Source organism: Doryrhamphus excisus, chromosome 2, assembly GCF_030265055.1.
Source record: "Doryrhamphus excisus isolate RoL2022-K1 chromosome 2, RoL_Dexc_1.0, whole genome shotgun sequence".
NCBI lineage: Eukaryota > Metazoa > Chordata > Actinopteri > Syngnathiformes > Syngnathidae > Doryrhamphus > Doryrhamphus excisus.
The window spans coordinates 19,865,587-19,880,722 of record NC_080467.1 but is presented as its reverse complement, the minus strand read 5'-3'; the positions used below and the strand labels follow the sequence as shown (position 1 = coordinate 19,880,722).

General features: G+C 40.0%; 4 protein-coding genes across 5 annotated transcripts; 2 read left to right on the top strand and 2 right to left on the bottom strand.

Moving 5' to 3' along the window:
• Nucleotides 1-3,254: 3,254 nt before the first annotated feature.
• Nucleotides 3,255-5,404, top strand: ube2g1b (ubiquitin-conjugating enzyme E2G 1b (UBC7 homolog, yeast)). Its single transcript, XM_058056818.1, has 6 exons — nt 3,255-3,469; nt 3,702-3,804; nt 3,901-3,998; nt 4,541-4,719; nt 4,797-4,909; nt 4,974-5,404. Exons 1-5 carry the CDS (start codon nt 3,427-3,429, stop codon nt 4,881-4,883), a joined length of 510 nt encoding a protein of 169 aa, XP_057912801.1. The 5' UTR covers nt 3,255-3,426; the 3' UTR covers nt 4,884-4,909; nt 4,974-5,404.
• Nucleotides 5,405-5,599: 195 nt separating this feature from the next.
• Nucleotides 5,600-8,115, bottom strand: arpc3 (actin related protein 2/3 complex, subunit 3). Its single transcript, XM_058056803.1, has 7 exons — nt 7,963-8,115; nt 7,589-7,688; nt 7,142-7,218; nt 6,874-6,942; nt 6,564-6,690; nt 6,174-6,268; nt 5,600-5,823 (listed from the first exon to the last, which is right to left on the bottom strand). Exons 1-7 carry the CDS (start codon nt 7,966-7,968, stop codon nt 5,761-5,763), a joined length of 537 nt encoding a protein of 178 aa, XP_057912786.1. The 5' UTR covers nt 7,969-8,115; the 3' UTR covers nt 5,600-5,760.
• A 9-nt stretch (nt 8,116-8,124) lies between these two features.
• gpn3 (GPN-loop GTPase 3) lies at nt 8,125-10,513 on the bottom strand. Its single transcript, XM_058056770.1, has 8 exons — nt 10,243-10,513; nt 10,000-10,108; nt 9,742-9,909; nt 9,514-9,638; nt 9,304-9,419; nt 8,872-8,968; nt 8,613-8,741; nt 8,125-8,528 (listed from the first exon to the last, which is right to left on the bottom strand). Exons 1-8 carry the CDS (start codon nt 10,288-10,290, stop codon nt 8,463-8,465), a joined length of 858 nt encoding a protein of 285 aa, XP_057912753.1. The 5' UTR covers nt 10,291-10,513; the 3' UTR covers nt 8,125-8,462.
• Nucleotides 9,743-14,408, top strand: rnf170 (ring finger protein 170). Of its 2 annotated transcripts, none has more exons than XM_058056791.1 (7): nt 9,743-9,973; nt 11,674-11,853; nt 11,937-12,012; nt 12,107-12,221; nt 12,457-12,530; nt 12,670-12,801; nt 13,215-14,408. In XM_058056791.1, the coding sequence occupies exons 2-7, from the start codon at nt 11,714-11,716 to the stop codon at nt 13,482-13,484; spliced, it is 807 nt and encodes a 268-aa protein (XP_057912774.1). In that variant the 5' UTR covers nt 9,743-9,973; nt 11,674-11,713; the 3' UTR covers nt 13,485-14,408. The 2 variants fall into 2 exon arrangements, with proteins under 2 accessions (XP_057912774.1, XP_057912766.1); XM_058056783.1 differs by lacking the exon at nt 9,743-9,973 and adding an exon at nt 11,219-11,550.
• The last annotated feature ends 728 nt before the right edge of the window (nt 14,409-15,136 follow it).

Sequence of the window (15,136 nt, the reverse complement as noted above, 5' to 3'; positions counted from 1 at the left end):
TGTTTCCTGTTTAGAAAGGCGAAAATACACAGTTTAGCTCTGATTTATTACGTGATGCCAACACCCCTTCCCTGTATTTGTTATACTCATACTAATTGGCTTGATACCATTACACAATTCAACTCCAGTCACTTATGGAACAATATACTGTACCGCAGTCCTGATTCATTAGTGTGCTGTGTTAAAGTAGCCAAAGAGTGCAGTTAATCTCCATCTATGGTGTAGAGTTGATATCTTCCTCTCTTCATCAGTAAGATGCAATGATTACATTTTTTTGCATGTGATAAGGGAGGTCCGCTTTCCTTCATTATTGAATTAAAAATATACCCAGTGTTGGCTGAAGTGCAATTAAGTTTAATTAGGTTTTCTTCCTAGATGATCATTTCAGATTAAAACATGCAATGCGTTGAATTGGAGTTAATTTATTTTAGGAGTAAATGCTTTAGTCCACTGTAGGGGTGTCCAAACTTTTCCTACCAAGGGCCACATATTGAAAAATGAAAGGATTTCTAGAATAAAACTGCATCTCAGCTCTGTATGGAAGCCTGTTTCCAATATTGGAAGAAAAAAAACAATGCAAAGTCATAATTATGAAGTTAAAAAATGAAATTACAAGATAAAAAGGCATAATTCTGACTATATTGTAAATCTTTTGACTATATCTCATAATTACAATGGTAACACTTTACCTTTAGGCACACAAAATCATAGAAGTGATTGAGGGACGAACTCTACCTGACCCTAACCATTACTTATTAGTTCTTCATGAGTTCCTCAGTAACTACTTTAATTTTTACTTTCACCATTTGTACTTTGTAAAATTTTCCAAATATTTAAACTTTTTCCCAATTTTTTCATAATATTATGACTTTATTCCCATAATATTGTAAATTTTTCCCAACCTAATTTCCCCCCAAAATTATTTGTCTTTATTCTTGTTATTCTTTAACACTGAGATGCACGAAGTTTAAATTCCTATTGATTTAGGGAGGAGTAGTCGGTCACAGGCTATGGATCACATTGACACTTTTTATAACTCTATCATATTCCCAAGAGCAAATCACCCGGCAAGTTGACTGTCGGGATTGATGAAGCGCCGCGTTAGTGACTTATCTGCTCCTTCCAGTCATTTTCAGCCACACAAAAACAGATAAATAAAAAAAGGATATCCTGTTCCTCGGATGCTTGGAAGTTTCACAGCTCTTCATGAATCATCATTTCAAGTCTGTGTGTGTGAATGACAGGAAGAAACACTCAGATCTCCTTGACAAGACATTGTTTTGGTGCCACCTTATGACTTGTTGGCTTGTTTCAAAAGCACGTCTGTGGATTCATGTGAAGAATTTTCTACACTTGTAATAATTTTCGAGTAGAGGATAGTGATTATCCTCTGAAAATTCAGTAATAATACTTAATGAGACAAAGCAATCGACATTGGGAACTTCAAACTTCCTGGCAATACTGCGTTCCAGACACGATTATATTTAATGCCACCCACATACACAATTTATAGGACAAGAAACTAGAAATCACAAGTTGTTAAAGCAATGATGATTAATGGCGGGGTACAAATGAACAACAGTCGGTGACCTTTGATGCAACCTTTAAATAGGTCTAACCTTTTCTTTCATGGAAAATTCTCATTCCCTGTTGTCTGTCCATGGAATAACAATAGTGCAAGGTTTTGCCCTTTGAACACCAATAAAGATGCTGATATTTAGTTATCGTCTCCCGATTAGCTTATTGGACAGACAGTCATCACTCAAAATGTGAAGGTTGCAAAATGTTTTGGTCTCACGGACACCACCTTCCTGTTTTGCCATGAGGTTTTTATTCAAGTCCATCGTTTCTCGCCTTCCTTATCAAAATCCTGGCACTTATATCTTTCTTTGGCTTCATTCTGGGTTATTCTGCAGTCCTGATCTAAACAGAAGACACAAAGACACAATGTAGCAGTGAGATCAACACCTTCATGTTTTGCCATGAGTTCTTCCTTGAGTTCAATCGTGTTTCTCACCTCATGTTTCGATTTTTCTTTTGATCACAGCTGCGAAATAATCGTGACGATGTCACGTATATACGTCTTCTTCAGCACATTATTATTTATGACATGCAATTAAAGATTGCAACAGTAGTCAGAGGAAAAGCACTCGCATGGAGGTCAACAGGAAGCTTGTTAACTGTTGGGAGAACTCGGGCGGATTGACACCAAAGCATGTCACGACAAAAAGCCAAAGCAAGGCTGCAAAAGGAGTATTTGCATGAGATTAAAGCGCAGCTGACGGCAAGAGATCACCCCTAAGGAGCAAGTAAAACGTTTTCTGGTATACTGTATATTTTATTAGAATGTTTGCCTTTTCCATGCATTCTTGATTGGATGCCTGCAGGGAGAAGAAAACAAACAAGTGAAGGAAGCTCGTAGGTGAGCGAGATGAAGGAGTCGAGAAGTTCCCTGGAAAGTCAAGAGGTTGTCATCTAGGCAACATCGTTTGTTAGGATGGAGAGAATATGTTCTGAATTAAGTTAACACTTATGATAGACTACTTAGTTGACAACAGATGCCTATAAGAAAATGAAATTGATTTATTTCGGGAAGTAAAAGTGTATCTGTATGGCCTTTGGGGAGGTGTGATATCCGTAAAAAGAAAATTGAAAAAGGAGGAAAAAAGAGGATATGAATGCCATTTTTTAAAAGGGGGATTCAATATGTGATGAATTACAAAAACGTTCTTATCCAACGGCTTTTCCTTGCAGGGATCAATACGAAGCCTAGGGGAAATCATTCAAGTAAGGAATTACTGTAGCAGAGACAAAGCGGTGCTAAATAACCCAATATTGTCTGAAAAAAAAAATTTAAATGAACTAGCACTGGTAATGTTTTACAGAGATATAATCCATAATCCAAGTACTGCTTATAAGCAAAAAAAATAATCTATATATTTTATTGTATTACACACAATACATTGAACAGCCGCTATTCCTTGACTCACTTTGCCATACAAGGCAAGTGTACTGACAAAGTAATTGTATTTAATATAGCCCGAGTCTTGTCTTACAGGATCTTTTGCACAGCTCAGTTGCCGTGCATTTCAAGCTTTTCACGCCTTAATACTCTTTTACTTCAATGAGTATAAGTTTTACCTTAACCTCCACGGAAAGGGGATTTCTTGCTGAATATCTGAACCATACAGGCAGCGTAGTTTTCCTGACAGGCTAAAATGAGGGCAATAACCACTCTTACGCGATAACTTCCTGTGAGTTTTTTTCCCCTCCAACTCGTGTGGTCGGCGTCATAAGAGAACGGAGAAACGTGGACGTTGGTACCTGTTTTTGATGTCAAATGTTTTATTTATCAGAGTCTGCGGTCTGACAGCGATTAAGATACATTTAATTAAAATAGTCCAGTCGGAAACGCGTATTTGAAAAATGACGGAACAGTCCGCGTTGTTGCTACGTAAACAATTAGCAGGTAAGTTAGCTAGTGGTGCTACTAGACAAGAGTGACTTAGCTAGGACACTTTTGTTGACATTAGATGAAATTAACTCTTGTTTATCAACGGGTAACAGTGTCCTAGCTTGTTGCTCAATCATTGAAAGTTTGCCTTCACTTGATGCTGTCGTCACATGTATTCAGCTGTGGCAGTAAGCAACACTCCATTTCAACATGACTGTAATTTAAAAATATGAGTGTCGTATTTCAGAGTTGAACAAAAACCCAGTGGAAGGCTTCTCTGCGGGTCTTGTGGATGACAATGACATCTTTCAGTGGGAAGTGGTCGTCATCGGACCCCAAGACACGCTATTGTAAGCTATCTATGCTCAGCTGTTGACAGTTGACTTGAAGACAATGCATACATTCTCTCATTATTTGATAACTTCTGATGTGTTTGCAAATTTCAGCGAAGGGGGGTTCTTCAAAGCCACATTATCCTTTCCCCGGGATTATCCTTTAAGGCCTCCCAAAATGAAGTTCGTCACTGAAATCTGGCATCCAAACGGTAACCATTTGTAACCATTCTGAGGTTGAACTTGAATCAATTTTGGTCATGTTTACAATCACACAATCTGTTTGTTCAAAAATGTTAACTTTATTGCTCATTTTGTTTCTTTTAACATATTAGGTCTTTAATATTTCAATTTAATGCAACTAAAATGATACTATTTTTCCTCATACTTGTAATAGTAGTCTTGTAAAATTGCTCAGTTGTCCCATTTTTGTGTTGTTTTTTCCTGCGTGGGTCAAAAAAAAAACCCACAGTTTAGACACCCCTGGTCTTAATAAGATAAGAAGATTAGTGCCATTGTTTCTCAGTGAATTGATGCATTGGAAAATACTGCCCATAGTGTTCCAACTGATAATTGTACATCACACTCAACCAGAGAGTTAAAACAGGGTCACAAGTTCCATTTCTGTCTCTATGGTTCTCAGTACATTTTTTTCTTTACACAAATCCCTGGTATCACACACTTGGAAAATACAAAAATCCATTGCTGTATAGACTTGCTAGTAATCTTTTGTTTGTTCTTTTTTGGGAGCCAGTTGCAAAAAATGGTGACGTGTGCATCTCTATCCTCCATGAACCCGGAGAGGACAAGTTTGGCTATGAGAAACCAGAAGAGCGCTGGCTGCCAATCCACACTGTGGAGACCATCATGATCAGTGTCATCTCCATGTTGGCAGACCCAAATGGAGACTCCCCCGCCAACGTTGACGCGGCGGTGAGTTCTCAAATGTTTCGTAGGTTTTTTTTTTTTGGGTTGCGGTTGAAATGACCGCTATAATGTTTACCTTGCAGAAAGAGTGGCGTGACGATCCAAAGGGCGTTTTTAAGAAAAAGGTTGCACGTTGTGTGCGAAAAAGTCAAGAGATGGCGTTTGACTGATTTTTTGTATTTTTATTTTTTGCAATGTAAGTGCAATTTGACACAAGCACGCGCCATTTCTTGTCATCATGGTCTTTCTTTACGTTTCAGTTTGGGGATTGAACAAAAAGCTCAGCCGTGAGGTAGAACAGAGTCCACTACTGACTGACCCATCAATGAAATACTTTGATTGAGGATTCAAGATGCTACAACTCCATGTACATACATCAGATTATTATCCCCTCTCCCTTTTCTAACCAGTTACTTTATATAAACCTATTTATTTTTGGAAGGAGAACCAGTCAAGATGCTTTTGGGGGGCGGGTTTACTTCTGCCACACTGAGCCATACAGCCTACAGTGCCTCAATAATTAAAAAAAAAAAAAATAACCGAGGGCTTGTTTGTGGGAGGAAAAAAGAATAAAGGAAATGCAAACATTAATGCGGGGAAGATGCATCTAGGAGGCATGGTAGCTGTGTCGTACTTCGAAGTGGACAGTTTCTGTATGTGTGAAGAATAAAGTAAACATGGTTCAATATTATGCTTTCAATGCATTTTTTTAAGTGCATCAGCTTGAAATGATCTGCACATAGAAAGTGTTACCTATCACAAAAGAAATGTATATACACATCCGGCAACATTATTTATACATGGTGCTTTTTCCTCAGCACACTAAGGACAAATTTAAGAATAGCACAAGTTGTGTTGCATAACATGCACAGCAGAAACAAGACGATTGTCCCAGATCCATAACTGCTTTATTGAATTAAGCACCAGCTCAATTTGAACAACGTCCACAGAAAAGCAAGGAGACATCCTTGTGAACTTAAAGAGTATAAAATTGCACAAAAAAAACAGATCCAACCACCCGAAATAAGCGTCCGTCTTGCTGCTTGTTTACTGTCCTGGAGCAGACAGGCTCTTGTTCATGAACTGCTTCTTGACGAAACACATCCACCACTGCAAGACAAATATCTGATAAATGTACAGTATATGTGCAGCTCCCTAACATTGTTGCTGGGGCGGTTGTTCAAGCGTGGCGCTTCAGTGTTTGTCTCGCTGAACAATTACTACACCTAGTGACCAATGTAGAGTACTACATTCACACGTTGTGGTACTGCATAAAAGCATTTTTATGCTTGACAATGCTTAATTTGGGCAAGAAACTATTTGCTTTAGTCAGCCATGATGAACGTTTGAAAAACCGCACGAGAGTGAGGCAGCGATGTTGGAACTCGGATGTAGAGACAGATGACATTCCAGAGAAAAACGACAGAGAAAATGTGTCTTTGTGTGTGAAGTGGACTGACCTTGCTGGGTTTATCTGTCTGGGGGTCGAACACGCGGTCACATAGCCTCAAGCCAGTCTCCTGTCTGATCTGCTGGAGGTACAACCTCATGGTATCTGGACAAGGTCGCAGGACGTCATTATTTATGGAATGCCCTGTTTTTTTTGTTTATTTACCACTAAGGATGATTAACAAATAATTGATTGGGTTAATATGTCATTTTTCTCAACACACATTCTGTCACTCCACAGTCATTGGAGCCAACCTTCCAGTTATTGGACACCCCCGCTCCACCTCCCGAGTCACTGCTTGTTATATGCATCTTTAGCGAGGGAGCATAAATACATGACATGCAACCGTGTTGCTCAGCTTGTGTGAATACTTCGTTAAATTTAATGATGTCACCCTCACCTTCCTCCTGCTTGTTAGCCGGCTTGGCATACATGGCGTTGAGCGGGAAGCCGGGCTCTCCTGGAATGGGAAAGTTTGTGATGCCCAGCGTGTACATCTCCTTCTCCCCTTGACCCCTGGAGCTGCACTGCAAAGTCAAACATGCCGAGCGGGGATGACCGACATGACAAGCTGATCGTACTAATTTAATTTTATAAATAAAAGTTTTGTTTTAGCACGGTGCGGCACGCTTAAAAGACAAAAAATGCTAATGAAAATGTGTAATCAGAGGCTCCACACAAGGTGACCAATTGAAGGCACCATCATTTACCTTTTGCAGCTTCTTTAGACACTCTGAAATGTAGAGTGTGATGTAGATCAGTGTCCTGTCTGCCTCATTCTGAAATAGACATAACACACAAATTAAACAAACTAAGAATTTTATGACGCAGTCAGATGTTTCTGCACTACGACAGGCTGCACTGTTTGAGCAATTGGAGGAAGCAAGCAGGGACATGTCAAGGAATGAAGTGTACAGCTACTTTAACACAGAATGTAGTAGTTGAAGGTATCTGTACACTGCTCAGGCAATATCTTACCTTGATTTCATAGTTCTTAAAGAAAACATTGGCCTTGAAGTAGTAGATGGCCTCATCAATTATGTCTGAGTCGATTCCTGCAAGGGGAAAAAACGTGTCCTGACACATCACATTCTTCTACTACAGCAAAAACACAACATTATGAGGAACAAGCTTAGCTAAAAGTAGAATATGACTGTCCAATGATGATCAAAGTAAACAATGCAATGTTCTGTATGGACGAGGGTTCACAGTTGGATTACAATATTATGACAACACTGATTCATCATAATATTGTAATGATTGTGCCTGATAATTCAAACTGCAATGTCCTTTTTATTGTTTAATTATAGGCCGGAAGTAAATTCCAGAAACAGGAAACGACTAGCAAGCAGTTACGTGTCATCAAAGAAGGTGTGCAAACGACGCCAAGTAACGTTATTGAAAGCAGAGTTAAAAGGTACTAACCGTCTCCTCTCGCCGGTCCCTTAAACTGAGTTTTCAGGGGGAGTAAAGCCATGTTCCCCACTGTTCTGGTGTTCTCCTCCTGCATGGTTGAGTGATACGCCTGACGAGAGAGGTTCAACAAAGCTGTTGACATTTTCAACTCAGCGTCTTCTCGACGTATCGCATTTGATCTACGACTAAACTGTGCAGAAATAAGCATATAAAGACATTTAACTTCGGCAATGACACGCCATTTCATTTATGAGCGAATGCTAACCCTGCTAGCCACCGATGCTAACGACAGCAACGCTAACTCGGCGGTCTTTGGGACATTCTTAGTTATTAATATTGATTATTGAGGCTTGGCTTCACCAAGGGGAAAAAACGCTACTTACCGGCATGTTGGGTGATAAATGAGCAATTCAACTGCTCTAAGAGAATTATTAGCACCGTCTGATGCTACTTCCGTCTGTCCCACCCTTCTATTGAAACAGGAAGAGGCCACAAGCACTTTGGAAAATGGCCATAAGAGGGCGCCAACACATTCTTTAAACACGAGTAATTTATTAGTTAAATAATAGTTTTTACAAGATATTTCTCAACATCATATATGATACCACAAAGTGAAATAGCATAAACACAAACTGGCTACAGTTCATTTTGTGTCACAGCAACCATGGTGCATTCAAGGACTATCATACAAAGAGATAAATGTTTTATGCACTGTTCCATAAGCACGCCATGCCTTGGAGCGTTCATAGTGGGGTATCAGAACAGTAGAGCACATCACCGAGTGTCACTTCTTATTTCAAACAGTGGAACATCGCATTCATGATAAAAACATTTATTGACAAAACTCCACTTCATCCGCCATCGATATTTACAACTACATTTCTCAACTGTCCACATTTCCTTGGAAGAAGTCATCATAATTTGTGTTATCTGCCTCTTCTTCGGGCTCCTGTCAAACAGAAAAGGATCGGAAAAGTCAATGGATGTGCGGCTACATTGACTCAACCCAAAACTTGCGTATTTAGCTTCATACCTTTGACTCCTTGACCTCCAGGTCCTCCCCATATTGTATAGAGAAGTCGATGTGCTGCTGAACTATGTTGATGCCTTCCTCGTCTGTGCGGTCAAATGGCATAAATCTCACCATGCTGTAGTCATCAATCTGAAAACACAAACACGGAAAAAATAACCAGAGAGCATCGTCTGTAGTAATGATGATACGGACTTTGTTTTTTGCATCTCATCTTTCACACATGAACGGTGGTATTGTATATCAGATAAACTGCTCTTACCAGCTCACAGATAGCTTTGGTCAGCTTCTGGAACTTTTTGCTTCGTAGGGTGCCGGAGTTGTCCTCCATCATGGAGTACATATCTGGATCAAGGTACCTAGGAAAACCGGAAAGCAGCATTTAAGAAACAAGCTTTTTTAAAAGACATGCTTTTTGTTTTGAGGTAACCAGGACACTATCAGCACAGATTTGATCGACATTGGGAGGGCAAAAGAGAAGTGCACATCTCGAGAGGGTGGAGGAAATAAATGGATACATAATCTATTGTAATATACTGTCAACAATAATATACAAAATATTTTTGTAATGCTTGTAACATATTAATTATAATTATACAAGATAAGTCGTAATAGTTGCCTGCGGTGACATCCTGACTAGAAACTGGGGAAATTCACTTCAAAGCAAACAAAAACCTACGAAAAAAGGGTTTACTTTTCAATTTCTTTCTTGGCTTTGGCACTGAGTAGATCCATTTTGGTCATAATGTTTATTTGGGGAATCTCCAACGACACCATAGCACTCAGGGCCGCCATGACTCCTGAGACAAACTGCAGGCAGAAAGGGGAAATATATTTTTAGACGTGTTACACTAAACACATGTAAAAAGGTGAATTTCATACAAGAAAACAAAAGAAGTGTAACCTTAAAAGACTCCACCATGAACTGGGAGTCGACCAGGAAGACACCGCACACCCGAAACTCCCACTGCTGGAGCTGATCCACCAGCTGCCTCATGACGGGAAGGTGAGTGTACAGCTCAATCTGACCTGCAGAAGCGGGACAATTGCTTGCATCGTCTGGTTACAGTCGCCTATGTTGACATCATATCCTGTGTTGGGATCCTCTTGTCAGTCTCGACAAAACATTTACCTGGACAGTCAAACAGGATGTAGTCATCCTCCACGTGACCCAAGCATTCTTCCAGCCAGTCAAAGTTGTTGGCAAAGTACTCCATGCAGAAGACAAGACCGCCATTGGGGCCAAACCTGAGAGAGTCATCCTCCATCACGTCGTCCACCTGGATGAGTTCACGGATGTCTGAGAACACGGGTGCGAGAATGAAAACGGTGAAATAAATCGGATTCTGGACACGCGAAACCAGGTAGATGATCATCACTTCCTACTCACCTGCCATGACAGGGTAGTCAAAATGCTCAGCTGCAGGGTCCAGATTGACCACTTGAACCGAGCGGTTCAAAGCCTCAAAATGTTCGATCATTGTAGCGCAGTAGGTGCTCTAGGTTGGGGGACAAAGCACACCACCGATGAGCTGTGAAGTTTGTTGTTGGCTACATTAGCTAAGAAGCTAATGTAAAGATACTGTCTTCACCCTACGCCACCATTAAAGCCCACAAGCGCTTCATAACTCACCTTTCCGCTGCCAGCTGGGCCCATCACAATCTGGGCATAGCGGGGCATTTTGCCACAAAGCAACAATTATGTTTGTTGACAGAAAACTATCCCCTTGTTTGTGATGGCGACATGTTTCTGTAACGAGGCCGGATACTTCTTCGCGACTTTTTTGCCACATTGACACTGCTGTTGAGTCTATCTACTGCTACCTACCGAGCACGATGTGAACTACAACTACGGTCACAGCGCAAAGGCTATGATCAAAGATGTTATTAGATTAAGAGTGTGTACTTCGTTTCGAGAGCGATAACGTAGCCCCAGTAACAATGTTTTGTGAAAACATTTAAAATTTCATCTTAGTGGTAAAAACGTCAAGAATTTCATCTTTAAAAAATTATCATTACATTATCATCTCACTCACAATATTTAAAAGTCTTTATTGTCAATTTACCATATATCAAGGAGCATCCACTGAGTAATTAAACAGTGAGGATAAGCGGTCGAAAAGAATGAATAAATAGGGAGTATAAAAGTGTAAAAGAAGTAGGTGTAAGTACAGGACATTTTAAATATAAAAAGAGTGCATATCAACTAAATTAGAAAAAATGAGCACATGCCTGATTAATAAACATGCATGCCGGCCACCTTCAACCTAAATAATTATTCCAAAAAACGATTTACAATATATTCATATCAACAAACGTTGCCACCGCATTATCTATATTTTCCAATGGATTATTGTTAGCCGTTAGCATGAAAGCTGGCTGTTGAAGATCTCTGGTAATACTCAAGACGCTTGACAACGAAGCGATGGAAAACTTGATTCCTTTTTACTGACTCTATTTTTTAGGAATCACTCAATTGGTTACTCAATTCACTAGAGTCAGTCGTCACAAAGCGAGGTGAGCACCCGGAATTCAGTGACATTCAAGTTTTCGTCGAGTAAATTTGAAACTTTTGCTAAAACTTTGAACATTTTTGAAATTAATTGAAAATCTGAGCTTCTTAAAAAGTTTACACCAGCAGCACACCACCAGTAAAAACTCGGTACTTTTGAACAACTCGTTCATGACTCGCGCATCTCGAGAAGCAAAACAGTAGCAAGCTAGCAAGTTATGGCTTCCTTACGCTAACGCCAAACGAAATACATTACGTTAAATGTCAACTGCTTAGGTTACGGTGACTTCTGCTAAGTTAAGGTACGAGCACAATGCCCAATTGTACATTAACGTCATGACGGACCGAATTTGCAACACAGCAATGTCTAATAATCCCGGAATGTAACGTCACTGTCAACCGACTCCTGTGATAGTTTGTGACTAAAAGGTGAGTCGATTACCATGAATGCATTCCAGGTGTATTTTATATGCTGTATTCGCGAGACCGTAATAACCGACGATGAAAAATGAAAGGTCCATGTTAACATATACTGTGGTATGCCCATTGTAGCCAGTGCTGGAGGTAATGAATTGGTTATGAGCGTGGGGCGATGGAGGACAATCAATGTGGGGACGTGGACTATCTGATCCAAGATGAAGACACCTTTATAGAAGGTGTCAGCAACCAGGTTTTGTTTGCTGTGGTGCTCACCGTTACCTTCCTGGCAGGGATCCTAACGCTGCTGTGCAGGTAAGCACACATAGGAAAGCATATGCAACGTCAGTTGGATTATCGGGCAACAAAGTTTTGAATTTTGCACTTTGATGTTTCAGAGAAGATCATCAGAACATCCATCCTGAGAATCAGGAGCATGTCCGGGCTGTCCGACAGCAGCTGCAGACAGAACAGGTAAAATATAAGAATGATAACATATAAACTATGTTAATATTTGTAAGATTTTCATATATTTGAGTGTTTTTATTGATGTTTTTCTGTATTTCAGGAGGAAAATCCTCAGCCGGAGGCCAGGCAGCAGTATTACACGGACATGTCCTGCCCCGTGTGTTTACAACAGGCCGTGCTGCCTGTCGAAACAAATTGTGGTCATCTTTTCTGTGGTAAGAATGTTTTAATTGAATGTATTTGTTTTTCATTGTATTAACTCATTCAATTAAAAAAATGACCAAAAATGGAAAAAACACCTTTTCTATATTTTTAAAGGTTGTTCTTAAGTGCCTGTCTCTAAAAGACTTTGTCAAAATTACTTAAATAGTCATTTCCATTTCTATTTAGTGATCACTTAGCTTTGTTATTATTCAATGCAATTCTTTCTCCTCATCTCCTCACGTATAGGTTCATGTATTATAGCCTACTGGAGGTATGGCACCTGGTTGGGTGCCATTAACTGCCCCATATGTAGACAAATGGTGAGAATTGTCATTCATATTGACTCTTATTGTTGCTTTGTGCAGATATTTTATTATATTCTGCATTAAATTCCATTATATATATTTTTATAATAATAAATTTTGTTGTCAGATTACATTTTCTTAAACCTTTTTCCAGGTCACGTTGCTCTTTCCGCTTTTCCATGAGCACACCACGCCTCAGAGGGTCCAGGATGGCGTCGCCGAACCTCAACTCGTCTTGAGAGACATCACCGATTACAACCGACGCTTCTCAGGCCAGCCCAGATCTGTGAGTATTCTCTCGCAAAATATACGGAAAGGCTGCAGTATGCGCAGAACAGGAAAATAAGCTTCTAAGGGCAAAATGACAGTTCAGTGAGCATTATAGGATGAAATACGCATGTGTTCAATAAAGGGGGCGATAAACAGATACGTAATTATCAGCAATGTGCGTATGTAACAGAATCCAGCTAGCTTAAATCTCACTCGCTGATAACCTTCTGGGTGAGGATGTGTGGATCAAGGGGGAACTGTGTGGATTTTTTTCTTTAAAAAAACAAAGGTGGTGCCGGATTTATCTGTGGCGGTCCACCTCAAATAAATGTAGTGAAGAGTGATTTCACCTCCAGATTTCTTCTTGAATGAAAAGGGAAAAGTCTAAAACATTATAGTCTCACAGAGTTTATTTCTCTCGTCTATCAGCTGATGGACAGGCTACGAGACGTACCCACCCTCCTCCGCCATGCCTTTAGGGAGCTGTTCTCCATGGGTGGCCTCTTCTGGATGTTCCGCATCCGGATTCTCCTCTGCCTGGTGGGAGCCCTCACCTACCTGGCCTCGCCCCTTGACATCCTACCCGAGGCGCTTTTCGGCCTGCTGGGATTCATGGACGACTTCTTCGTCATCCTGCTCCTCTTTGTTTACATCTCCATCATGTACAGGGAGATGGTCACACAGAGACTGAACGGCTAGGGCGGCAAGGCCTATGCTTTCTCCAACGCTTGTTTACACTGGAGGTATGTGGTGAATTACCAAAGGAAAGTTGAGCAAAACTGCTTGTTTACGCCATTCATTTGGAAGGAAAAGTTGGCTTTGTACAGAACATACAAGTAATACTTCATCCACTCTTTTGGGGCAATGCAACCAAGAATGGAGGGTGCACCACTGCTTAAAGTAACTGTTGGGGTAAGACTACCAGGTATGTATTAGAGGTGGAGGGAGTTTATTTGTACAAATGCATCTTACAGTTCCATCGACAGTATATATTTGCGTTCTTTTCCCACAAGTAGTAATGTATGTAATTACAAGTATGTAATTCGGCGTCAGTCAAACGTCTGGAGACATTTGCTCATGCTGTTGAATGAGAGTGCATCCATATTTTTGACTGGTACTGTATATTACAGTGGGCACTGTTATATGATTATACCGCCATGTTGCGATGATTTAGCAGTTTCCTAACATCAACCATATTTGCCTGAAGACCACCGCTCTTTTAATTTGGGGCCATCGGTAAAGCAACCCTGCTTCACACCAGGGAAACGGAAGCGTTTCTTTGAGGTGAGGTATTTAATTTTTGGAGCAAAGGCCAATATTGAAAGAGATATGTATTACCATGCATCATACATATTTGTATTTTGTGATGGGGCCTTCTTTACTGTAAGTGGCTGTGGTGCACAAATTCCCCTTCCATTACACGTGTCATTCTGTGGATCTTACAACCTGCTAGCCATTTGCTATTTGGTAATCATTTAGGTTGAATGATCATGCAGGACAACGACACATAATTCTTGATTCTGTCATTTGATGTTTTATTTTTGTGTGGCTGTGAACTGATGATAATGCAAGGCACTCTATTTGGCACCCTGGGCTGGAGAAATAAATCTGACGCTTGAGCAATGTGCAAACAATGATGTGATTTTTTTTTTCAGTAGTATTTTCAAGTAGGTCTTAGTATAACGATTCTCATTGTTCAATCTTTATTTGAAGACAAAATAGTTCCAAACACTGGTTATCAACAATCTAGGGGCCACAATTAATTATTTTTGTTTTCATAGTTGATTCATCTGAAGCACTGAACACAAAATGCAGTTTTAATATGGAACCTTTTATTATTAAGGGAGAAAAAAAATCCCAAACTACAGAAAAATTAACATCATACCAATAGTAAAATATGGTGGTGGTAGTGTGATGGTTTACATTTACTTTCACATGTCCTATTTAGTATCAGAGTTCTTATTTTTTTTTTGGAAACATTTATTTAGCATCTGATTTATTGGTCAGGCACTAGTAGACATCTTTTATTCTTGGATCCTAAAGTTAGTGGGAGGCCATGGGGGGTCAGGACCCCAAGGTCGGAAATGGCTCCTGAAACTTTATCCATGCCATTTGCTTTTCTGGAATTCTATCTGCTGACTGAGCATCTACTTTTCATGGATAGCAAGAGGAAGATTCAACATAAAACCATATATGCTATACCTCTCTGTCGCTGGGGAACCCGCCCTCTTGCTTGTCTTACTAGTAACAACGAAAAGAGAAAGTGACTCAACAGCTGGAAACTAGTTTGACAAGAGTCAATACTATGATTGTAATGCGTTTGCGTAATCACAATTCACCATCAGTGACAG

Excerpts from the sequence above, each read along its gene's own strand:
- ube2g1b (XM_058056818.1), top strand. The coding sequence starts at position 3,427 with ATGACGGAACAGTCCGCGTTGTTGCTACGTAAACAATTAGCAG. Across the intron at positions 3,470-3,701 it reads GCTACGTAAACAATTAGCAG|AGTTGAACAAAAACCCAGTG; the intron begins GTAAGTTAGCTA and ends GTCGTATTTCAG. Across the intron at positions 3,999-4,540 it reads TGAAATCTGGCATCCAAACG|TTGCAAAAAATGGTGACGTG; the intron begins GTAACCATTTGT and ends TTTGGGAGCCAG.
- arpc3 (XM_058056803.1), bottom strand. Across the intron at positions 7,219-7,588 it reads GGGACCGGCGAGAGGAGACG|GAATCGACTCAGACATAATT; the intron begins GTTAGTACCTTT and ends TTCCCCTTGCAG. Across the intron at positions 6,943-7,141 it reads TTAAGAACTATGAAATCAAG|AATGAGGCAGACAGGACACT; the intron begins GTAAGATATTGC and ends TGTCTATTTCAG.
- gpn3 (XM_058056770.1), bottom strand. The coding sequence starts at position 10,290 with ATGCCCCGCTATGCCCAGATTGTGATGGGCCCAGCTGGCAGCGGAAAG. Across the intron at positions 9,910-9,999 it reads TGACTACCCTGTCATGGCAG|ACATCCGTGAACTCATCCAG; the intron begins GTGAGTAGGAAG and ends CCGTGTTCTCAG. Across the intron at positions 8,742-8,871 it reads CCAAAGCTATCTGTGAGCTG|ATTGATGACTACAGCATGGT; the intron begins GTAAGAGCAGTT and ends TTGTGTTTTCAG.
- rnf170 (XM_058056791.1), top strand. The coding sequence starts at position 11,714 with ATGGAGGACAATCAATGTGGGGACGTGGACTATCTGATCCAAGATGAA. Across the intron at positions 12,222-12,456 it reads TTGTGGTCATCTTTTCTGTG|GTTCATGTATTATAGCCTAC; the intron begins GTAAGAATGTTT and ends CCTCACGTATAG. Across the intron at positions 12,531-12,669 it reads GCCCCATATGTAGACAAATG|GTCACGTTGCTCTTTCCGCT; the intron begins GTGAGAATTGTC and ends ACCTTTTTCCAG.